This window comes from Lithobates pipiens, unplaced genomic scaffold (assembly GCF_037356315.1).
Source record: "Lithobates pipiens isolate NorthernLeopardFrog02 unplaced genomic scaffold, aLitPip1_a1.2 Scaffold_11, whole genome shotgun sequence".
Lineage (NCBI taxonomy): Eukaryota > Metazoa > Chordata > Amphibia > Anura > Ranidae > Lithobates > Lithobates pipiens.
This window is the reverse complement of record NW_027507696.1, coordinates 25648963-25675080: the sequence shown is the minus strand read 5'-3', so window position 1 is coordinate 25675080 and position 26118 is coordinate 25648963. Positions and strand designations below refer to the sequence as shown.

The window sequence follows — 26118 nt, the reverse complement described above, 5'->3', positions numbered from 1 at the left end:
TCCGATTCTGTTGCGGACCAAAAAAAGGGTCCCGTGCGAGTTTGCTGCGGGAGCAATGCGAATTCAGCCATACTATCTGTATGGCTGAACTCGCATCGCTACGGAGATCGGATGTGATTTGCGGTGCGAATCACATCCGGATCTCCCCCCGCAGCAGTGTGAACCCAGCCTAAAGCTTAAAACATTTTCTCGAATAGTGAGAAGTGGTACAACTATTCTTGTTATCTGAGTCCCCTATTATGAGATCTTCTCTCCTCTCTCCTCCCCTCCTCTCTCCTCTCACAGTGACAAGAGGTCAAAGTACAGAGAGGGTAACAAAAATACTTCTATATTATTAGTATGGGTAAAGGTAACAAAAGTGCATACTTTTTATTTTCCCATTTCAGAAGTTTTTCTCTCACTCATCTGACAAAACATGTCACAGCTGGGTAGTCTAAACAAGAGTAAATAGCTTAGATCGCATGATGCCCCACTGTACGCAATGCTGGCAAATATAATTCTCAATCAAGGATCAGAGTAATTTAATGGTACACCTTGGGGTCAAGAAATGACCCCTTGATATCCATATCAGCAGCGGAATGGATTTAGAGTGCTTTTAGCCACTATCCTCTGAATTCATTAAGATCACCAGGTTTTAATCTCTATTGCACGCACACACAGTGCCTTAAAGTATTCATACCTCTTGAAATCTTCCACATTTTGTCATGTTACAACCTAAAATGTAAATGTGTTTTATTGGGATTTTATGTGATAGACCAACACAAAGTGGCACATGATTGTGAAATAGAAGGAAAATTATAAATGTTTTTAAATCATTTTTTTTTAACAGATAAATATGTGAAAAGTGTGGCGTACATTTGTATTTAGCCCACCTGAGTCAATACTTTGTAGAACAACCTTTTGGGGATGTCTCTACCAGCTTTGCACATCTAGAGAGTGAAATGTTTGCCCATTCTTCTTTGCAAAATAGCTCAAGCTCTGTCCGATTGAATGGAGAGCGTCTGAACAGCAATTTTCAAGTCTTGCCACAGATTCTCAATTGGATTTAGGTCTGGACTTTGAGCTATTCTAACACATGAATATGTTTTAATCTAAACCATTCCATTGTAGCTCTGGGAGTATGTTTAGAGTTGTTGTCCTGCTGGAAGGTGAACCTCCACTCAAGTCTTTTGCAGACTCTAACAGGTTTTCTTCTAAGATTGCCCTGTATTTGGCTCCATCCATCTTCTCATCAACTCTGACCAGTTTCCCTGTCCCTGCTGAAGAAAAGCATCCCCACAACATGATGCTGCCATCACCATGTTTCACAGTGGGTGGTCAGGGTGATGTGCAATGTTAGTTTTCTGCCACACATAGCGTTTTTCTGTTAGGCCAAAAAGTTAAATTTTTGGTCTCGTCTGACAGAGCACCTTCTTCCGCATGTTTGCTGTGTCCTTCACATGGCTTCTTGCAAACTGCAAACAGGACTTCTTATGGCTTTCTTCGTGCCACTCTTCCATACAGACCAGATTTGTGGAGTGCACAACTAATAGTTGTCCTGTGGACAGATTCTCCCACCTGAGCTGTGGATCTCTGCAGCTTCTCCAGAGTTACCATGGGCTTCTTGGCTGCTTCTCTGATTAATGCTCTTCTTTCCCGGCCTGTCAGTTTACCATTCTCTTTCCATTTTGGATGATGAATTGAACAGTGCTCCATGAGATGTTCAAAGCTTAGTATATTTTTTATAACCTAATCTTGCTTTAAACTTCTCTACAATTTTAACCCTGACCTGTCTGGTGTGTTCCTTGGCCTTCATGATGCTGTTTGTTTACTAAGGTTCTCTAACTGACAAACCTCTGAGGGCTTCAAAGAGCAGCTGTATTTATACTGAGATTAAGTACACACAAGTGGACTCGATTTACTAATTAAGTGACTTATTAAGGCAACTGGTTCCGCTAGATGTTACGTGTATCGGCGTAAAGGGGTCTGAATAGAAATGCACGCCACACTTTTCACATATTTATTTGTAAAAAAAATTTTTAAAAACTATTTATAATTTTTCTTACACTTCACAATTATGTGCCACTTTAGGTTGGTCTATCTCATAAAATCCAAACAAAATACATTTATGTTTTTGGTTGTAACATGACAAAACTTGAAAAATTTCAAGTGGTATGAATGCACTGTGTGTTCTCAACAAGGAAATGTATTTCAGAATCAATACATTTTTGTATGTCTCTGATCCCCAGAGACCTTTAAAAACCTCCAATATATCTTGACTCTGGAGAACTCATAACATGCTGTAATTGTATTGATTGTCAGGTAAAATATAGTAGTAGCTTATTTAATGAACTTTTTTATTTCTTTTTTTTTTTCCCCCTAGATGTTGCCATCTCCTAATTTAGCTACTGAAACAGAGGCTGAGGAAGTGGTTGCAAAGAAAAAGAGAAAGAGAAAGAAGAAAAATAAACAGAGTCCAAACGAACACCCTGAAAATGTAAAGTTTGCAAATGAGAACATTGTTATACAGGAACCCCCAAAATTTCAAGTAAGTTGTGAAATTATTAGCCTTCATTTTTTTTTTTATATATATTTTTTTAATCTGTATTAAAATATTTCAATTCATAAATATTTGTAATATGTTTGTATGTATTCGAGATAACCTGTCTGCAATGATCGGATATTTTTGAAATTTCTTACAAAAATGAACAACATATTGAATAAAAATAAAACATTAAAAGATTCAGCTGACCACATATAAATTCTGGTTTAGATTTAGTCTGTCAGACCAGTGATATGTACCAATGACTGTAGTCTGTGCCTGTTTTTAATGTAGTAGGTTAAATGGACTGTTTAGTTAGGCAGTCACACCACACAAATGGTACATATTGGAAGAATTAAAGTGGTTGTAAAGGCAGAAGGTTTTTTTTTTTTTTTTAATCTTAATGCTTTCTATGCATTCATATAAAGAAAAAACCTGTGTACATCAGCCCCCTTAATACTTACCTGAGCCCATCTCGATCCAGCGATGTTGCACGGCCATGTTGTGTGAGCTATTGGCTCCCGATGCTTTCAATCAAAGTCAGTGAGCCAATGAGGGGGCCGAGCCGAGCCGCACAAAGAGTAGAGGCTCAGCTCGGGTGCCCCTATAAAAAGCTACTTTCTGGGGGGGGGTGCTCAGCAGAAGGGAGGGGCCAGGAGCACTGGCGAGGGACCTGAGAAGAGAGGATCTGGGCTGCTGTGTGCAAAACCGCTGTAACAGAGCAGGCAAGTATAACATGTTGAAGAACAAGCCTATTTTTATTTTATTTATTTTTACACTGTACCTTTTTTTTACATTTTTATTTTTTTTATTGCTGTCACAAGGAATGTAATGTATACATCCCTTGTAACAGTAATTGACAGTGACAGGTACTCCTTCATGGAGGGATCTGGGGTCTATAAGACCCCAATCCTTTTTGGGAGCCTAGCCTCCTACAGGACCCTGAAAACCAATCACCGCCTTGAGGCTTTCTAAGGGCGTAAATTCTTGATTTCACTCCTCACTACCTATGACGGTTTCGGAGGCCATGAAATGTCCAGATAGCACAGTAGACACCCCAAGCTATTTGCTGAGAGGGATGGTGAGTATTTTGCAGATCTCGCTTTTTGTCACAACGGCTTGAAAATTTGAAAAATGTATAGTTATATAGTATATATATTCAGTTAAAGGAGTTCTGTAGTCACAGCATACTCAGCAATATAATTGTAATACAAGCAATAGTTATTTTTGACAATCTAGAAATCTCCTTTCATGATGTGAGTTCTGCCTGTCCGCTGGCCATCTTTTTTTCACAACTTACTGGATTTCCTGAATGCTTTGCAGCTTCTCCTCTGTTTACTTAGAATTTTATAGGGGATACAAAGTAAGTTTAGAAACTTCAAGATTGTTCAGATTAATAGGAGTATATTAATCTAAATTTTGAATTTAGATATGCTTTTAAGGAGACTGTGAGCCTAAATATACCTTTATACTGTCCCCCACTGGCTTTAAGACTGAGAACGGAGTGACCAAACACGTCAGTTCTCTGTGCTCCGTCAGTCACTCACTGGAGCATTGGGCTGTGGAGGCCAGTATGGTAGCCAGGCAACTAGCACTAGCTAGAAGAGGTGAGTAATGGCAGCCTCCATACTTCTCTCAGATTTAATTTAAGTGCTATATATATATATATATATATATATATATATATATATATATATATATATATATATATATATATATATATATATATATATATATATATATATATATATATATATATATATATATATATATATATATATATATATATATATATATATTATTTTTTTTTTTTTTCTTTCTTCATTTTCCAAAACAAATGAGAGCTGCAAAATGCTCACCATGCCTCTTAGCAAATAGCTTGAGGTGTCTACTTTCCAAAATAGGGTCATTTGGGGTGGTTTTGTGCCATCTCGTGTCCTTCAAAACTGTGATAGGTAGTGAGGAGTGAAATAAAAAATTTACACCCTTTAGCCTGAAAGCGGTGCTTGGATTTCAGGGTCCTGTACACGGCTAGACTGCCAAAAAGTCCCACACGTGGTATCTCCATACTCGGGAGAAGCAGCAGAATGTATTTTGGGGTGTAATTTCACATATGCCCATAGCATGTTTGAGCAGTAGATCATTTAGTGACAACTTTGTGGGGGGGGGGGAAACTGTTGTAATTTTCACGAAACTTGTGGCAAAATATAAAATATTTCATGGACTCAATTTGCCTATCAGCAAATAGCTTGAGGTGTCTACTTTCCAAAAAGGGTTCATGGGGGGGGGGGGGTTTGACCTGTCATGGTATTTTATGGCCAACATTTAGAAGCTTATGCCACACATCACCCACTCTTCTAACCACTTGAAGACAAAGCCCTTTCAGACACTTTTCTCCAGTCATCTTCCAGGACGGCACACCTGAGAGATGACTGGTCCACCTGACAGGAAACACAATCAACAACAAGTTTAAAAGTCCCCACCCCTCCCTCAGACCCTCAGTTCTTGATTGTGTTTCCCACAGATGACAGCGAAACCAAGTTTCTCCTTTTATTTTTTTTATGGAGAGGTCTGGGACCTCGCTTTTTCCTAGAGAGGATTATCCTTGTTTGTGGGGCTCAGCGGACAGGGTCTGCCTTTCTCCCTTGCAACCCCCAGAGACACCTGGGGGAGATAGTCCTCGCTTAAGGTCTCCTTTAGGAGCCCTGTTTGCAGCTTCGTGGGACAGGGGAGTTGTCCTAAACGTGCTGCTCCCCATTTGTGTTTGCCTACCTTGAGCGACTGTTCGTTGGTGGTAAGCTGCATTCCTCCAGTGCTGAACGCGGTGGCGTGCGTTCCAGCTCTACGGCGCAGGTCCGGAAGTCCGGATGCATCACTTCCGGCCATCGGATTTCTGGATGGAGGCTGGGAGGTCTGGACGCATTGGCGTGCGTTCCAACTGCACAGCGCAGGTCCGGAAGAGGCCGTACGTCACTTCCGGCCGACGGACCTCCTAAAGATGGCGCCGACCGGCGGGAATATTCAAACAGCAGAGGCTGCAGTGAAGCACCCCGGCTACTGTTTGTGAAAACGCCGTTTACCTTGCAGCACTTTCAAAGGCAAACAGGGGAACGCTCAGGACTGTGCCTTAACCCAGCGATTCTGCAGGGCAGCTAAAATCGTCATGGAACTGGAAGGTCCGTCTGAGCAGACAGCTATTGAGGTCGCCACAGGGGGTGAGTGATCCAGCTGTGTTTTGAGGGGCGGGGTACTCTGAGGTAGACTCCCCTTGGCCCTTTTAGACTTGAGTAGCTAATTGTTAAATTCCTATTTTCCAGGGACTGAAGGCTCTGCCCAGGGGTCAGCCTGTAGGTCTATAGGAAAGGCTACTTCAAAGTCCAAACGCTGTGGTTATTGTAATGCTAAATTAGCACAGGACCACAGCAAACCTTTCTGCGATAGGTATATCTTTAAACTCGCAGGCAGGGAGACCGCTCAGGTCGTGAAGGAAGGTAGGGCTTTACAGTCTGAAATGTTAGCCACCCTTCAATCTTTTCAAACTACTCTAGTGAAGAGCAGGATGAGAGTCCCTCTGAGAGAGAGATTCCTCACCCACAAGAAAATTTTTCCACATCCTATACGGAGAGCCAGGGCCAGGCCTCCCTATTGTCTGAGTGGAGGAAGGTCAGGTCCCAGAAGTTACTTCTGGGGAGGATTCGGACCAGGATAGCCAGGGGGAGGCAAAACCTGGGGGTTTTTTGTTCCCAAGTGAGGACATGGAGGGTCTTTTAAAGGCCATTTACACCTCGGAGGATATCCAGGTCCCCTCTACCCAAGTTTCAGCACAGGACAGGGTGTATAGGGGCCTAGGAAGGTTGCAGGCCAGAACCTTTCCCATCCACCAGTCTCTGAAGGAGATAGTCCTCAGAGAGTGGAAGGAACCTGAACGTAAGCTTCTCAGACTGTAAGCTTGGAAAAGAAGGTGTCCCTTTAAGTGTGAGGAGGAGGAAAGATTTTTTAAAAAAACCCTCGTTTGGATGCAGCCCTGGCACAGGTGTCCAAGAGGTCGGATTTATCCTTTGAAGATTCTGGAAATATCCAAGATCAGATGGATAAGAAATCTGAGACTTTACTAAAAGGGGCCTGGGAGGCGAATGCGGCAGCAATGGCGCCGGCCCTAGTTTCCGCCTGAGTAGCCAGAAATACAGACACCTGGCTTGGCAAATCAATAGATCACGTCTCCCGGGGTGAGGAGACTAAAGATATTTTAGAATCACTGGAGGTAATCAGTCGAGAGGTAGCATATGTGGCAGATGCAGCGGTGGAGACTGTTAGGACCACAGCTAAGACAGCAGCACTCTTAAACTCCGCCAGGAGGGCCCTATGGGTAAAGACCTGGGATGGAGATTTCACTTCCAAATCCCGTTTGTGTGGCATTCCCTTTGAGGGTTCCCTGTTGTTTGGGTCAGGCTTGGATCAGGTTTTGTCCCGATCTACTGAAAAGGGAAAGAAGTTCCCGGTAAAACCCAAGAGGGAAAGGGGTAAGAAATTTTTTCGAGGCCCCCACTCAAGGACTCATCATAAAGGGAAAGTTGAACAAAGGAAGAGGTGGAAAAGGAAAGGATAAGAGTACAATTCTTTTTTCCAGTTCCGGAACCTCTCAGAAAGAGGGTAAATGCGCCACCATAGGAGTGGGCGCAAGACTCAGCAACTTCCTTCCCCATTGGAAAAGGATGACGCAGAGTCCATATATTTTAAATCTCTTAGAAGTAGGGTACAGACTGGAATTCCAAAGTCTTCCCCCTCAGAATTTTCTAATTACCTTTCCTCCCAGGGACCCAGCCAGGGCAGCGGGTTTACTGGAAAATTTAAAGGAGCTGGCAGAGCAAGGAACCATTGCTCCAGTACCAGCCAGTCAATTAGCCCAGGGTTTTTACTCACACGTATTTGTGGTTCCAAAACCCTCAGGCAGATTTCGTTTAATAATAAATCTGAGAGCACTAAACCGTTACTTACTTCAGAAGAGGTTCAGGGTGGAAAGTATTTACTCAGTAAGAAAACATCTTCAGGCAGGAGTTTTTATGGTCACTCTGGACCTGAATGACGCATATTTACATGTACCCTTTGCTCCCGAGTATCAGAGATACCTACGTTCGCAGTCCATATACAGCAGAGAGTAGAACACTGGCAGTTCAGAGCTCTTCCCTTTGGGCTGGCGGCAAGCCCAAGGTTATTCACAAAAGTGATGGCCAAGGTCGTAGCATATCTACACCTACAGGGCATAAGGTTAATACCCTACCTAGACGACTTGCTGATCTACAGTGTGGATCAGAAGCAAGCAGTGATAGACAGAGACATTGTGTTAGAGGTTCTGGAAACCTTGGGCTGGTTGGTCAGCCGGGAGAAGTCCTTACTGACACCTTCTCAGTCCAAACTATACCTAGGCTACCTGTTAGATTCACAGGCACAGAGGGTGTTCTTACCAGCGGAAAAGGTAGTGAAGGTCCAGAATGCGGTTGTCACCCTTCTCGAAAGAAGAGAAGCCTCTCTGAGATATATAATGAGACTGCTGGGCCTCATGACGGCCTGCATACCGGCAGTAACCTGATTTGGTGAAAGGTCGCCCCTGGGCCCAGGTAAACCCATTAGTCTTGACCATGGACTCCAGCGCTTGGGGCTGGGGGGCTCATCTGGTAGACCAGTATGCCCAAGGGTCTTGGAACCACAGCCAAGCCAGGGAATCCTCCAATTTCAGGGAGCTCCTGGCTGTAGGCAAGGCCCTAGACTATTTCCAACAGTAGCTGCAGGACAGAGAGGTTCAGGTCCTCTCGGACAACCAGGTCACGGTGGCATACTTAAATCACCAAGGAGGAACAAGGTCTTGCAAACTGAGGGGGTTAGCGCAGTAAATCCTTGGGGAAGCAGAAAGGAAGGTCCTTTCACTGTCAGCGGTTCATATAAAAGGCTCACTCAATCTACAGGCAGATTTCTTAAGCAGACAGCCCATCCTTCAGGGGAATGGGGATTGAGCAAAGAAATCTTCTTCCTGGTTTGCAGACATTTCGGCAAGCCAGAAATAGATTTATTCGCTTCCCGGAGGAATGCGAAGGTCAGTAGATTTTTCTCCCTTTACAAGGATCAAGAAGCAAAAGGGATAGACGCTCTTGTACAGGTGTGGAATTTCAGGCTGGCTTATGCCTTTCCCCCACTGGTACTCCTTCCCAGAGTCCTACAGAAGTTAACCTACTCAAGGACAGACCTGGTGCTAATAGCACCCTGGTGGCCCAAGAGGGTTTGGTTTCCCACCATTCAGAGTCTCTCGGTAGCTCCCCCGTTGCATCTGCCGGTGCAACGAGACCTGCTCAGTCAGGGTCCAGTCTTTCACCCCGACCCGGGACGTCTCTCTCTGACAGCATGGCTATTGAGAGGGAAATACTCCGTGACAGGGGCTGTTCGGAGAGAGTGATAGACACTCTTCTCCTCAGTAGGAAAGGCGTCACCAGAAAAATTTATGCAAAAGTCTGGAAAGTTTTCTCCCATTGGCTGCAGTCTAAGGAGGGGGTTCTCCAGATGATACCTACCATCCTAGACTTTCTTCAAGAGGGGGTGGACCAGGGTTTTTCAGTCAGCACCCTCAAAGTCCAGGTGGCAGCCCTGTCCGTGTTTTTTGATAGGAAGCTAGGACAGGAGCCGCTGATAAAAAGATTTTTGTTGGCCAGGGAAAGGGTAGTTCCAGTCAGGTCGGTCAGTTGCCCTCCATGGGACCTGTCCTTGGTATTAGATGCCCTAACAAGGGGGCCTTTTGAGCCAGTGGCTCAAATTTCTGTTAAACTTTTATCATTTTAAGTTGGCCTTCCTTCTGGCTATCACTACGTCCAGAAGGGTGGGTGATATACAGGCCCTTTCGATTAAAGAGCTGTTTTTTTTTTGCGCATCCTAGAGGATAGGGTAATCCTCACTCAGGATCCTCTTTATTGGCCAAAGGTGGCTTCACTATTTCACAGGACGCAGGAGATTATTCTCCCGTCTTTTTGCCAGAATCCCAAGAATAAGGAAGAGGAAAGGTTCCATTTCTTAGATGTCAGGCGTTGTCTCCTAGCCTATTTGGAAAGAGTGAAAGACTTTAGGAGATCCAATCACTTATTGATCACCTTCTCAGGGAAGAGAAAGGGTCTACAAGCTTCTAAGACAACGATAGCTAGATGGGTTAGACAAACCATATCTATTGCTTATAGGCAGGCAGGTAAACCAGTACCAACCTGCCTTAAGGCGCATTCAACCAGATCCCTGGCGACCTCCTGGGCAGAGAGGGCAGGCGCCTCAATCGACAAGATCTGCAGAGCAGCAACATGGACGAGCCATAGAACTTTTCTGAGGCACTACAGAGTGGAGCTGTTGTCCCCTCAGGATTTGGCATTTGGCAGGAAGGTCCTACAAGCGGTTGTCCCGCCCTAAAAGTAGGCCTGAACTTCTTGCTTATCCTCTCAGGTGTGCCGTCCTGGAAGATGACTGGAGAAAATGACCAGTTACACTTACCGGTAACGTCTTTTCTAGGAAATCTTCCAGGACGGCAGGCCTACTCCCTACCCTTGTTTTATTGGTGTGGTATATTGATTCCTCACAGAATGTTCCCTCTGACACCGGTGTGGGATTTTCTTTACCATAACTGAGGGTCTGAGGGAGGGGTGGGGACTTTTAAACTTGTTGTTGATTGTGTTTCCTGTCAGGTGGACCAGTCATCTCTCAGGTGTGCCGTCCTGGAAGATTTCCTAGAAAAGACGTTACCGGTAAGTGTAACTGGTCATTTTTGTTTACATGAACAAATATCTTTTTTGCTAGAAAATTGCTCTAAACCCCCAAATATATATATATATTTTATATATTTTTTTTTGCACTAAAACACACTATATTGCCCAAATCTTTGGTAAAAGATGATCTTATTCCGAGTAATTGCGCACAACCGTGCAGTGGCGACAAACTACTTCCTTTTGTAAAAGCCTATACAGGTTGCCACTTTAGATTTACAGAGGGAGCCTACTACTAAAATGACTGCCCTCAATCTGACATTTGTGGTGATGCCTGCACACATGCATTGTGCAATTGCTGTTTACTTATGACGCCAGACCGATGCTTGTGTTCACCTTGCACGGGGGGGGGGGGGGGGACAGGTCTGCTCCTTCCCCTTCTTTTTATTATTTTTTTTTATATTAACTCAAGGAATGTAAATATCCCCTATGATAGCAATAGGTAATGACATGTACTCTTTAAAAAAAAAAATGGGGTCCATTAGACTCTCGATATCTCCTCTGCCCTCAAAGCATCTGACTAAACCAAGATCGGTGTGATGAGATGATTTCCCAATGGCGCTGTTTATATCGGGCAAAACCGAAGTCATGAAATGCTCGTAGCTTCCGGTTCCTTAGGCCATAGAGATGATTGGAGCCATTCTGGTCTTCGAGCAACTCTATGGTCAGCTGGTGGAAACCAGCGGCTACATTCTCAGGTTCCCCAGTGGGACAGGAGAGCCAGAGAAAACCATGGAACGTTTCAACCCACTGCTTTTAAAAGCAGTCTAGCATCTAATTGGCCGCTAGGATTGCTTTTACATAAAAGCTGACTGCTGGCTGAAAAGAATGATGCCAAGATGATGCCTAAACCTGCAGGCATCATTCTGGTATAACCACTCAAAGTCCAGCAACATACCAGTATGTCGCTGGTCCTTTTTGGGCATATATTATAAAGTTCTTTTTTTTCATGCATCCTGTGGGCTGAATGAAAAAAGAGATTGATCGGTGATACCCACCATTAGAATACTGCCCTGCACCCACTTCTAATGATGGGCATACACCGTGTGTTTTTCTTTTTTGTTTTGTTTTTTTTAACCGTGGTGGTGAAATTACCTCCTACAGTGCTGGAGTCACTGATTTGCGCATCGTGAGAGCAAACGCTGTTGCTGTCGAGATAGATAAATCAGTGCTGCAGCTGAATGGCGTACCTGAAAAGAAAATAATGGCTAACAATAAAACACAGTAATTAGTAAAGTATAAAATAATTGCATACCTGAAAAGCAAACATGATAAAGCACAGTAACAATAAAACATTGCAGTTAAAAAATACAGTAAATAGAGCAGAACAATAGAGAGAGAGAGAGAATAGAGAAAAAATAAAACAACAATTTTTGGCTTTTTTTTTTTTTTTTTTTATATTTATTTTTTTGTAATGGTTCCAGGTTTGGGTTTCTCAAAATGAGGTGGCATTTTTCGAGACCCTGTGAAAGTGTGTCCTAGTCTGTTCAGTGCTGTACCCTATACTAATACTTCACTAGTGTGTGGTAGCGTTCGAAACAGTCACCAATGCAGAGACCAGGTTAGCCAGGACAAGCGGGACAATAATAGCGGGTGTCACTCCTATATCCGCGTTTCCTACAGACACGACATTTTCTTTGGTGTGATCATTGGGTAGGGGTACCAGGGAGGACAGATGGAAAATGCCTCTCATGCAGACGACTCGCTGCATTTGCGTTTGGGAAGTTGGACCACAACACCATCTGGAAACAGAAGGGCTGTGATAATGAACTCGGGTAAGTGTTTAAGGGGGCTGGGGGAGTAGTTGAAAGGTTTTTACCTTAATGCAGAGACTCAAATAGCCCAGTTAAGGAGCATGCCCGCATGTTTGCCCCCCGCTTGGAGGCACAGAGAGCACTGGTGGGGGTCCCCACAAGAGGAGATTCGGGGACACTTTGTGCAATATCTGTGCAAAGAGCAGGTAAGTATAACATGTTTTAATTAAAAAAAGAAGTTAAAATCAGTGGCGGCTCGTCCATACAAGGCACCACCCCCCCTAATATATGCGTGCGGCCCCTAATCTACATGCAGGACGCATGGATTCCAGTGGGCTTTTATTTTATTTCATTTTTTTTTTTTTGAAGCAAGTGATTAGAGCCAGAGACTCAAAGAAAATATATGTATTAAAATCTGCACCAAATTTAAACGTTAAGTATACATTAAAAAAATAAAAATAAAAAAAAATGCATGCACATGCTTTTGCAGGTAAAAAATTTGCATTTTTTTATTTTTTCTCAGCAGCCAGCAGAGCAATTGCACCCATGATCAGTGGATTGTCTGTGCACTGTGTCAGGCTCCTGCACACTTTCCCTCCAGCTTTGTGCCTGTACCTCTCTATGGGCTTTCAGTTACAAAACTGGAGGAAAAGTGAATGAACCATGAGGGCACTCATCAGCGCCCTTGCAGTCCATTAAGAACTACAAGATAATCTGCTGCAGTGTCAGAGAGGACTTGTAGTTTAGTATTTTATTCATTCAGAATCCTGTGAATGAATGACTCAGCTTTGCGGATGGAGCCCCACACAGCTGCATTGTTTTTAAAACGTGCCAACAGGTGCTGGGAGAGGATCTCCTGCTCTTTGTCGGGGGGCGGGAGGGTGCTTAATAGTACAATGTTACACCCTAAATATATGGGTGTAACATGTTACTAAAGGTGAACTTATCCTTAGCCATAGCCATTTAACCACATACCAACCGGGCCATAGCCGAAAGACGGCTACAGCGTGGTCGGCTTATTCTGGGAGGGCGTCCTCACAGAATCTTACTCCCGCGGGCCCCCGCGTCATGGTAAATGGCCGATGATCGCGGCTGTTTACCACGTGATCGCTCTGTCCAAATGACGGAGCGATCACTTGTAAACAAACCGGCGTCACGTCATGGCGCCGGTTCCTCCCTCCCCTCTCTGTACCGATCGGTACAGTGAGAGGGGAGAGATTGCAGCAGCGCTGTGGGCTGAATGTGAAGTGCCCACAGCGCTGCTCAGTGACAATACTCTGCCCATACTCTGCAAAACTGCAATACTCTGCCAATACTCTGCAACACTGTGCAATACTCGCCAATACTCTGCCATACATTTTAAAGGAAACAAAGAATTTTTTTTTATTTTTACTGAATTTTCAGTCTTTTTTTGATTGCGCAAAAAATAAAAAACCCAGCGGTGATTAAATACCACCAAAAGAAAGCTCTATTTGTGTGAAAAAAAGGACAAAAAATTCATTTGGGTACAGTGTTGCATGACTGAGTAATTGTCAATCAAAGTGTGAGAGAGCCAAAAGCTGAAAATTGATCTAGTTAGGAAGGGGGTTTAAGTGCTCAGTGGTCAAGTGGTTAATAGCCCTCATAGTACAGTAGTACAGTTACTATAAATCCCATCATTAAGAAATGTAGAGTAGAGCACAGCTGTAAATCTGCGAAGTACAGGCCATCGATCACTAGCAGGAGACTAGCGAGGGAGGACTACCAATAGATTAGCACACTGCCAGCAAAGCAGTGTGTCACATTACTCAATGTGGCAGCATGCATTTGTCATATATCTTACAACTAGCTTCTCTAAATATAATATCCAAACATAACTTCTCTTTAAACCAAAGGGGAATTTCCTCTTTAAGGCTTCCTCCCGGCTCCTGGGGGAGCAGATACCCGATTTTGACAGGTACCCGCTCCCACTTCCGTTCCGGTCGCCTTAGGGGATCAGAAGCAGAAGTTCTCCATCCTGAAGTCTTCTGGAACACATGATCGGTAACAAGACTTGGGGACCAGTCACAGAGTGCATTGCCGCTCGTGCATGCGCAGTGGGCACCCAGCTGTGAAGCTGCAAGCTGCCACAGCCGGGTGCCCATAGTGATGATGTCAGCGCCACCGAGGGTGGACAAAGGATGAAAACGGCAGGGGTAAGTGCACTGCTGGATACTGGGACAGGTGAGTGGCTCACTACACTTTTTGTAGCTGCTGACTTTTAATAAACACAAAAATTACTGGAACTCCGCTTTAAGTGTGTCAGGCAGGGGCACTCTGTTCTAAAAGAACCCTGCTGTTTATTTTATATTCTGTAAACCTGGTTATCATACACAGCCTTTTTTCCAAAAGGATGATGAGGAATTCCCTGACTTGATGTCTTCTACTGGTGTTGCTGAAAGAGGTTTAAGACCTGAAAATAGAAGTTTTTCTAGTTACAGCCGGGGACCTCGAGAGACATTGGTAAGAAAGTAAATGTTAGAAAATGTTTTACTGCCACACGTTTATCAGAACTTTTCTAAAACATCCCCATGGTAAAACTGTGTAGCTCCATGAATGACAATAGAAAAGAGCCTGAGAAGCATTCCACCAGCGATGGTGCCATGCAGGTCTCCTGCAGACTGTCAGTGTGAGCTATCTGCCCCGTACATTGCACAGCCAAGCAGTTTCACACTGACAGGAAGACTTGATGAACTACCACAGCGCTCAACAGTGCCATGGTAGTTGATTGAAAACTACAAGCCGACAGCCGCAAAGCATGTTGGGATTTGTAGTTCATTCATACACAGAGCTCTGTGTATGAATGACGTGGCCTTGTGGGGGCGAAACACTGCGCGGCTCTGCTGTTTTCAAAAAGTGATAGCTAGTACAGGGAACTGCTCACCTGACTGCTGTCGCAGGGAGTGGCTATAGCAGTGGGAACATGTTACGTGTTCCACCCTGAAAACAGGTGTTACATGTAATGTAACATGTTCCCATAGGTGAACTTATCCTTTAAAACAAGTAAATATGATATACTTTCCTATCTATTTACTAATCTAGCAGCATAGGGATTAAGAATGGTCAATAGAGTGGGAGGATGGACCACCAGGGAGGACCCTCTAATGTTTGGACAAAAATGTCTGGTACCATATACTATCAAAGAGGTTGCACAAAAAAGACCCTATAGACTGGTATTAAGGACTTTGACAGTACCACTTGATTGAAAAAATTTCAAAAATTTATTGTATATAGTCTTGCTTCACTGATAGTGACAGCTCTTTGGATCTCATGTTGAGAGTTGACAGCAACAGATTCCAAATGCAAATAGCACACTTGAACTCTGTACCTTTTTTTTATCTGCTCCCTGTAAATTGGATAATGAGGGAATAACGCACACATGGCCATGGAACAGCTGAGCAGTCAATTGTCCCATTACTTTTGGTCCCTTAAAAAGTGGGAGGCACATATACAAACTGTTGTAATTCCTACACCGTTCATCTGATTTGGATGTAAATACCCTCCAAATTAAAGCTGGAAGTCTGCAGTTAAAGCACATCTTGTTCGTTTCATGTCAAAACCATTGTGGTGGTGTATAGAGCCAAAAGGATTAGAGTTGTCAGTGTCCCAGTGTGTGTGTGTGTATGTGTGTGTATATATATATATATATATATATATATATATATATATATATATATATATATATATATATATATATATATATATATATATATATATATATATATATATTATAGGTGTGGGGTCTGGTCAGAGTCGATAGAATATCGTCTGCAAACAATGATAGTTTGTACTCGTTATAATGCAGGGAGACCCCCCGAATGTCAGGGTGGATACATATTGCTGCAACTAGGGGTTTGAGACATAGGCTAAAAAGTAAAGGGGATAACGGACATCCCTGTCTGGTACCGTTACTCAAAGAAAAGGATGGGGATAAATAGGAAGACCGTTGGATTGGGAGGAGACTTGGGAATATAGAGCCCACAGTGCTGCCATAAAGGGGCCGCTGAAACCATAATTGGAAAGTGTGGCAAATATAAAGGGCCAACGGAGCCTATCAAAGGCTTTCTGCGCATCCAGGCTCAATATCAGAGCTGGACAATTGGTTCTGTTCAGTAAATATATAAGGTCTATGGTGCATCTCGTGTTACAGGCATGTCTGGCAGTTACAAAGCCTACTTGGTCTTTATGCACGAGTCTAGGTATGAATTGAGAGTCGATTTGCTAAAATTTTTGTAAATATCTTGTAATCGGAGTTAAGTAAAGCGAGGCCTATAGTTGTCAGGGAGGAAAGGGTCTTTACCAGGTTTCGGGATTACGGAAATATATGCATGAAGGAATTGAGGATGGGGTACAGTATCTTGAAGTAGGGAAGTAAAAAGAGAAAGCAAATGTGGGCTCAAAATTGGCAAAAATGTTTTCTAATATGAGTAAGGCAGGCCATCCGGGCCAGGGGACTTTTGAGTAGGGAGGTTTTTGACCACTTCAGCTAATTCCTCAGGGGTGATTGCAGAGTTCATAAAAGAGAGGTGGTCAGGGGAGAGTGTGGGTAAGTGTAGCGAGCTAAAGGAGTCGAATTTCTCCTGTGTAAAATTTTAGTTAGGGTCCGTTTTGTAAACACTTATATAATTTGCGCTAAAAGTCTCCAAAAACTTTGGACATAGCGAGAGGGCAATAGGTAGGAGTACCGTCAGTTTGTCTGAGAAATCTGGGAATCAGAGAAAGGGGCAAGCTTTCAGCTTATTCACTAGCATTCTGTGGGGTTTATTTGAATATTCATAGAATTTTTGTTTGGGCCACAAAAGGGATTTGTCAATCTTTTTCATATCTAATGAGCTGGTTTCGCAGGAAAATAACGGCCCGGAAGCCCAACTACCGTGGGGGAAGACAGCAAACGTCTCTCAGCTTTACAGAGTTTGGACAGGATAGAGGAGCATTGAAATGCTGTGTCTTTTTTTCAGACGAGAACCAGTAGCAATGCAATGTCCCCGGAAGACGGCTTTATGGGCTTCCCACAGGGTGGAGGGCCCCGAGACCGTATCCTCATTAAGTTCGAAAGTTTTCAGCTAGGCTGTTGGACAAAAGGTCTCCAGTTTCAGGGATACGAAGGAAGGTCTCTTTAAGGCGCCAATGACAAGTTCTGGGAGAAGAGGAGGAAAGGGAAAAATCTGTGTACAGAGGAGTGATCTGACCAGGCTATAGGGTTAATTTCAGAGGAGACTGTGGGCGTCAAAAGGGGTGAAAAGATGAAGAAATGGTCCAATCTAGAGTAAAGTTTGTGGGGATGTGAATAGAAGGTGTATTGTCTGTGCTTGTGGGGTGTTTAACCTTCCAAATGTCCAGGAGATGTTTGGCTCTAATGAGTTTGCGGAAAGATTTGGAGAGGCGGTCAGACGTAGATGAAGTTGTGGATAGGAATAATACGTGCCTATCTTTACTGGGTGACATGGCCATATTGAAATCTCCGCCCATTACCAGAAAGGGTTGTGAAAATATGTCTAGTGTATCAAGCATGTTGGTGAGGAACTGGACCTGACCAGAATTAGGAGCATAGACATTAAGTATAGTGAGGGATTGAGTGAGAAACTAGCAGTCCAGGATAATAAATCTGCCCTGGGGGTCCAGGTGAGAGGATCTAACTCTTAAAGGGCAGGAGCATCTAATTAAAATCGCTACACCTGCTCCCCCGAATGGGTCAGAGGCCATGAAGGATATCTGGAAGTGTTTACTAGCAAATTTAAGGGATCTCCCTTGATGGAAGTGAGTCTCCTGGACCAAAATTACATCAGCCCTGGAAGCTTTAAACTTTCAAAGCCAACCATCTCTTTTGAATAGAGTTTAAACCTTTCACATTACAAGTTAAGAACTTTAACGCCATAACATTTCAACCTGGTGGATAAGCATAAGATAAGCTGCAAAACATACCTTAAATGAGAAATTCCATGGTACAAAGGTCATATAATAAGTAAAAGAGAACATAACAGTTAGTATAACAGCAGCATTGTAACTGAAAAATAACCAGTCTAGAAAGTGAAAAGAAAAAAAAGAAGAAAAACTGCTGTATTCAAAAAGAAGCCTGGAAGGCCAAGCGCCTCCAGGAAACCCAGGTCTAAGACTGGGATGGGGAGCATGAGGGCCACCAAAAATGGAGGGGACGTCCCCCTTCGCCTTCAGAAGCATCAAGGCCTTGACCACACACTAAAAACTGTGGGAACAAACAAATTCTCGGTCCAGGGTGCCAGAAAAACAGGCAATACACCCCATGGACAAGGGGGCGAACAGGCCCACTCGGAAAGAGATGGGCTAGACAGGAACATCAAAGAGCCATATAAAATTGGCAATCAAGGCTACAGCCATGTGTAGGCATCTCCAGGTCGGGAATCTGGAAGAAGGGCACCTCTGGGGTGTGAAATTGGATTTAAGTGGCTTCTGCCGCACCGGGGTCCTTATGCGGCCTGGAGCTGTCGGTGGCTTAGGAGTAGCAGGAAGCGGCACAGAATCGTCATCAGGGAGAGGTGGTAGACCTAAGTTACGTAGGAAGTTGTCACTTTCATGGAGGTCACATAGAAAGTACTATATGCCTTCACGAGATGCAGAGGCGAAATGGGAACCCCCAACGATACATGACCTTGTTGGTCTGAAGATGAAGTGTCAGTGGGCGTAGATTTCTTCGTCTCGCTAGGGTTATAGGCGAGAGATAACTAAAGATCTGGATCTTGGATCCTTTAAAATCTAGCCTAGATTGGTTGTGGGTAGCGATAGTGAGTGCCTCGGGAGTTTAGGGGCAAGGGATCTGTGGGTCCTGTCCAGGCACCAGTCAATGTCAGGGATGTTGGGAGGCCATCACATTAAACAAGCTTAAAAGATAGGGGCGGATGTCTTTGTCTTCCACTGCTTCAGGAATACCCCTGATTCGCAAGTTCTGTCTGCGTTCTCCATTTTTCGAGGTCCTCATGTTGTGCTTGGAGCTGTGTGATTGGGTGTTTCATGGTGGCTTTATCCTCCTCAAGGACTTGAACATGCTGTTCTAGCTGGTCAAATTTAGATTCCAGGGTGTCCTTTCGTTCTCCCAACTGGCCTATTTCTCCTGAAGAAGTAACTCCCGGGGCACGCAGAGCTTCAGATCAATCAGCGGAAGTTTCGGGAAGGGGCAGGGGATGGAGCACTGGACTCGCTCGTCTGTCATTTCCAGAAGCCGCACACGCGCCCAATTTAAGAAAATTATCTGTCCATTACTGGACCAAAGTGCTCTGACCTCCAAGGATGGCTTACCAGTCATAGAGGATGCAGAAGTGTTTCCTTTTCATAATATATATTGGTTGTACTTTTACTACACAGTATAAAACTGAATCATCAACCCTGGGATCAGGTGATGTATGGCCTGCTGCGATTTCCAACGCAGATGCGTTTCACAGGTCACTGCTCGCTTCTTCAGGAAAGTAAGTTACAGTCAAGCTCTAAAATAGAACATGTACAATTAGCAATTTCAATGCTGTCATTGTAGACTAAAGTATGAAGCGAAGCGTCAAATGTAGACACTCCACATACCTAGTGTATATAAGCATCAGCATAAACAGTGGTAAACATCATTTATCCTATGACCAGCTGTTGCCAACTCTCTTGGTTGATGGGGTAGTCCAAAAAGGGCCTCATCCATAGCTTGTCAAAGCTTAAATCGCCAACATACGTGTTGCGGTTGATTTATCAACTTGTGCAGTAATGCTAAGGCTATCTAGTAGATAAATATGGGTGTAGCATGGGGGGGAACAAACATTTTAAATATAAGGACGTTTTCAATAGTCCTACATGGTAGGGGCGTAGTTGGGTATATAGATGGGTTTCTATCATGTAGCACTATTCGAAATGCCCTTATAATTAAAATTTCCTTTGGTCACTGTCCCTCCAATGCTACACCCATGTTTATCTAATAATAATAAAACATATATATGGAATTATGTATTCTGTTATGTCCTGAATATATTTTCCAATGATTTTAAACTCTATACAAAAATTTTCTGCCATTTTTTTTTTTTAATGAAGTGGTACCATCAAAGTCCTTAATACCAGTCTATAGTCTATATAGTCTATGTGTAAAAATGGTCAATGTTGATTGAGAGAGTGAAGTTACGCTTTAAAGTGCATTACAAAAATTTTAGAGATTTCACCAGAACAAAAGGTATAGGAAAATCCAATAACCGTTTGTCCTAATTCCCCTTGCTTTGTAGAGATTCCCTCTCACTTCCTGTTGTATCTCAAGGACAGGAAGTGATGGGACATCACCCTAACAGGACACAGCAAAATGAAAAAAAAAACACATTTTATCCAAAACTAAAAATATGTTTTAAGGGATATTTGACTTTCAAGGAAAAGGGTGTCCTTTTGAGACATTTCTGAATGATTGATTCTATAGTAAGGTGAGGCCATCGGGCAAAATGACGCAATTCTACTTTGAAACCACGGCAGAAGGTAACCAGACATGTAGGCTGTTATGTACCTCACCTAGGAACCACTTTGCAAATCTGAATTGAGTCTTGGTTGGAATTGACCTTTGCGCATAGAAGTAGACACCGCTAATATATCCTTAAATCTCCCAGGAGTCATCAAAGACAAAAGGCAGTGGCAGGAAGAGCAAAACTCCTGTACAGCTGGATTTAGGAGGCATGCTGGCAGCACTTGAGCAGAAACAACACATAGATAAAGCCAAACCATCTACTAAGCCAGTCGTCTTGTCTGGTAAGTGGGATATCAATGTGATATTTGTATGTTTTTTCCAAAATCCTTACAGTTCAGTGAATCATCTTTGGCCTTCATTCACACTGGCGCATATAGCCATAACCCGGTGTAGAGGGTTTATGCGCCTGGGGAATGGCAAGTGTCCTGTTGAGCCAGCCTCTTAAAATCAATGCCATGCTGAAAGATGCAGTGGCTGTACTGATCTTCCCGCACATGCTGATTAAATAATCTGCGTCCCAATGCTGTGCATCTGTTGGGGTACGCATGTAAACACTGACATATGCAGGAGGATCTGCAAAAAACACTGCATCTCGCAGCATGTCATTGATTTCAGGTGCGTAAACACATCCTTCTGCATGGATATACGGGTTTATGGGCCATTCTGAATGAAGCTTTGATGTGTTCCTTGTCCTTTTGCATTAATGATTGCACTTTGAAGTCAGCTATTGCAAGATTTACCTGAACACCTCGTGATAAAATTTTGAGGTTCTTGGATAATTATTTTAGCCCTCAAACAGTTAGCTCTTAGGCTGAGTTTGCTGGGCCAGCTAGTCCTGCACAAATTGGCATTTGTTTGATATCTGCACCATTTGTAGATTTTTTTCCTTACGGTGAAATGATCGGCTTCCAATAATTTTGGATTCTAATTTAGTGGTTATAAATGTAGGGATGTACTTATTTTATCCACGTTACAAATCTGCCTTTTTATTCATTTGGATTATGAGAATGAATAAACAATGATCATGTTGTGTGTGATATTTGTTCATTTTTATCTTTAGGCACCATTTGAATGAAGACTTATTGTGTGCCTGATCAAAGATGTTGAAAAAGTCAACAACTTACATTGGGTGTAAAATTTTTACATAACTGTATTTAATTTTTCAGCTCAAACATGTGTTTGGAGTGGCAAACTTGTTTAGTTTTTTTAGAATAGCTCTCTAATATGCTGAAAAAATAAAGTGGTACTAAAGCCAATGGCAAACATTTATATTGCAGGTTACCAATTCTTCAATGTGATGGCTGCATTCGTTTTTTGTTTTTTCCTTTTAAATTAAGCATAATGTTTATTGGCCAGAAAAAATAGCACAATGCATACAAACATGGTCAACTGCAACAGTGTTCCAGAATAAAAACATGATATGCATGGATAATATAGACTCAGACTATAGCCATGCTAATAGCATAAACTTGACATGTACAGTATATGACTAAGGAATTACAAACCCCACCAGCAACCAGGGGAGGGCTGGCAGCCTTAGGCCTGGGGGGCAAGTCCAGTCAAGTGGCCCATTGAACCACTGAATCAGCTCACCACCCATCTACACCACATTCCCCGTACAGAAAGAGAGGGAGACTGCTCCACATTGCCCAAAAGAGAGAGAGACTGCTTGAGACTGCTTCACACTGCCTCCACAGAGAGACCCCGCTTCACACTGCCTCCACAGAGAGACCCCGCTTCACACTGCCTCCACAGAGAGACCCCGCTTCACACTGCCTCCACAGAGAGAGACCCCGCTTCACACTGCCTCCACAGAGAGAGACCCCGCTTCACACTGCCTCCACAGAGAGAGACCCCGCTTCACACTGCCTCCACAGAGAGAGACCCCGCTTCACACTGCCTCCACAGAGAGAGACCCCGCTTCACACTGCCTCCACAGAGAGAGACCCCGCTTCACACTGCCTCCACAGAGAGAGACCCCGCTTCACACTGCCTCCACAGAGAGAGACCCCGCTTCACACTGCCTCCACAGAGAGAGACCCCGCTTCACACTGCCTCCACAGAGAGAGACCCCGCTTCACACTGCCTCCACAGAGAGAGACCCCGCTTCACACTGCCTCCACAGAGAGAGACCCCGCTTCACACTGCCTCCACAGAGAGAGACCCCGCTTCACACTGCCTCCACAGAGAGAGACCCCGCTTCACACTGCCTCCACAGAGAGAGACCCCGCTTCACACTGCCTCCACAGAGAGAGACCCCGCTTCACACTGCCTCCACAGAGAGAGACCCCGCTTCACACTGCCTCCACAGAGAGAGACCCCGCTTCACACTGCCTCCACAGAGAGAGACCCCGCTTCACACTGCCTCCACAGAGAGAGACCCCGCTTCACACTGCCTCCACAGAGAGAGACCCCGCTTCACACTGCCTCCACAGAGAGAGACCCCGCTTCACACTGCCTCCACAGAGAGAGACCCCGCTTCACACTGCCTCCACAGAGAGAGACCCCGCTTCACACTGCCTCCACAGAGAGAGACCCCGCTTCACACTGCCTCCACAGAGAGAGACCCCGCTTCACACTGCCTGCACAGAGAGAGCAGTCACTTTCTGTGCAGGCACCAAGTCCACCAGTCTCTGCGTTTAATAATATCCTCAAATCTTCTGAAAGGGGGCTCCACTTAGGTGTAGAAATTTACTTTGAACTCCACCTTATTTCCAGAACTCTCTTTAGGGTCCTTTAACACTGAAGGCGCTGTACAGGCATTTTAGGGCTTAAAAATAGCACCTGTAAAGCACTTCTTATGCCACCCCAGGTTTCCCACGGGGGCGGTGCGCTTGAAGGACATTCTGAAAAGTCCAGCAAGCAGCATTATTGGGGCGGTTTGGGAGAGGTGCCCAGCCCATTGAAATGAATGCAAGACAGCCGTTTTTAACACTCTTTGGCCACTAGTGGGGGTTAAAAGTTTCCCCCGCTAGCGCCACTAAAACAATGGTAAAGCACCACTAAAACGAGCAGCACTGTACCACTACCGCCCACATCGCCCCAGTGTGAAAGTACCCTTTGGTATTAGATGTGTAAACAAAAAGGTGAGACCACATCTAATACCTACAGAGAGTAATGGAAATAAGGTGGAGTTCAAATTGAACTGTGTCATTACCTGCAGGGATTGGCATTTAGGGGGGTTAAAGCAGGCAGGGATGAAATGTGATATCAACTATTAACTGCCTGTCAAATGCCTCTGAAAAGTGACCTGAGCATGGATCACTTTTCAGAGGAGTGGCAGTGGCTGCTACAAGTGAATACAAGCATTTAGGCTCACACTGGTGTGCTGCGGTTTGGCTGCAGTGCAGGTGAACTGGAGGGTGTCACACCCCCTCAGACTTCTTTTAGGTTACTCATTGTTGCTGCATGTTCTGAAAGTGCACCAAACATGCAGCATGCAGGACTTTTTGTGCACTTTAAGAACATGCAGTAAAAATGTGCATCCTCTGTCCCAGGGGCAACATGCAGGATGACTGCCAGTACACCAGCACTGCAGCCAAACTGCAGCATGTCAGTGAGAGCCCACATCATACCACCTAGCCCTTGGAGGGCAAGGTACTGGCACAGGCTGCTAGAAAAAAACTCTTTGGCTGCAGAGAGGAGGAGAGAGGAGGAGCTCACTTACTTGGATGGTCCCAGCCTCCCAGGAGCCTCACTGGATTCCAGCCGACTGCTCAGATTGAGCAGAGAGCAGGTCCAGCCTCTGCCAGCCAATGGTGTGTAGTAGGGAGGGGCTGGGCGGGGCTGTGCTGTGTAACACAGACTGTCAGCCCTGACATGAAGACATCGCTGGCTCACAGTACTGGACTCAGCAAGCTCAAGAACTGTGCATGTTGCGGTTTTAAGCTGATGACACAGCAGCCTTTGCCACCGCATATCAGAGCAGCCCAGGGGGCAATTGCATCCCTGCCAGCAACATCTTACAGTAAGCATAGAGGTGATCAGGCAGTTTAATAAATATACAACAGCCATACCCGCTATCCCAAGATTCTGTCAAGGTCAATGGGTGATGTGCCCAACACCACCAACCAATCTCCCCATAGCTTTTCAAACTTCCCCGGGCAACCTCTGTGTTGAAAAATTAACTTTTTTCTAGTCAGAGGATATCTCCCATATTGTTATACCATTCCCAACGAGTTGGAGACTGATCCAAATGTCAGTATTGTAGAATAAGTCTCCTCGCCTGAAATAGTGCTCTATTGATTGCTGCGGTCTGAAACTCATTTAAGTCCTACTCTTGTAAAACATCTAGTATGCAGCATTTTGGATCTAAAGGAATGGTGATTTGAAATACCATCTTAATTGTGTCCACTATTTCCACCCAAATAACAATGTAATTTAGGGCAACGCCACAGTAAAGGACTGAGGTCACCATGGGCAGTATTGCATTTGGCGCAGAGAGGGAATTGCAGGATCCCATGTGGTATAATTTCAGAGGTGTGTAATGGGCTTGAAGAACAATATAAATCTGTGAAAGCCTTTGTGTTGTGTTGGACAATACTGACTCTAAGACATTATCCAATTGGTCTTCCTCAAAAATGGCAACATCTTTTTATAATTTTTCTTCATCCTTGCATGGGTATTCTTCCAAATAGGAAAGAAGGAGCATATCGTAGCACTGGAAAATAAAACCTTTGGTCCCCATGACCAATTATACATAATTTAATATAGGGTATTGAAGAGGTTCCAATCTGCTGTGGATCCCTGGGTTCGGACTGTAGGCAGAAGACATTTTTTTTTTTTTTTTTTTTTTTTTTTTTTCAGGCTTTCTATTATTATTACTTGGTCAGTCTGTTTTTAATCAAATGCTGTCCTGCAGATATAGCAGTTAGAGGGCTTATGCCAAAAGGAAAAACCCTGTTGTTGTAACTGATTAAAAAGTGTTAGCTGGAGTTTGGCTTCAGTTTTGTTTAGTGTATCTAAATCTGCTAGTCCATCTAAGGCCTCATGCACACATGAAGTTTTGCAAACTCTTAGAAGCCTTTCCTCCTGGCAGCAGCATTTTGGCAGAAAAAAAAACACCTGATGCTTGTAAAAGTGCATAACGTTTTTAAAGGTGTCTAGGCGCGTTTACAGGCGTCGGGCACTTGGATGTTAAATTATTTTTCTGGCCAATGAAATGAATTAACAATCAAGGGCTAAGCATGCTTAACCTTAACACCCATCAAGCGTTTTTTCCTGCCAAAACTCTGCTGCTCCTAGATGCACTGGCAGTGGCGTTTAGTGCTGCTAAAAGTCTGTGTGCATGGACTCCTAGGCTAACATGCAGGGGAGATTAACGGCAGAGAAAAAAAGACTCCCCTAGAAGCAGTTGCAAAAACATCCCATGAGCATGGAGCCTATTACTCCACTTCCCCCAGACTGGCAATGTTGCTGTCCAAAGGTGCCTCTGTTGCTCCTTCAACCAGAGTGGAGGCACTCTAATCACCAGGTGAAAACAGAGAGAAAAGAACCTACAAAAAATTACGTAGCCACCACATCTAATGATTGGCAAGTTGCAATATATTTAATTTTTGGTTTTGGAATATTTAATTCACATACCGTATAGAA

The 26118-nt window shown here is 44.0% G+C and overlaps 1 protein-coding gene across 1 annotated transcript in view; it reads left to right on the top strand.

The window, feature by feature from the left end:
- Positions 1–26118, top strand: part of SECISBP2 (SECIS binding protein 2) — a 76119-nt gene that overhangs the window by 12500 nt on the left and 37501 nt on the right. Inside the window, exons 3-5 of the mRNA XM_077469964.1 lie at positions 2363–2527; positions 14430–14540; positions 20669–20807. Of these exons, the coding sequence (XP_077326090.1) occupies positions 2363–2527; positions 14430–14540; positions 20669–20807 (415 nt within the window). The remainder of the gene's footprint in view (positions 1–2362; positions 2528–14429; positions 14541–20668; positions 20808–26118) is intronic.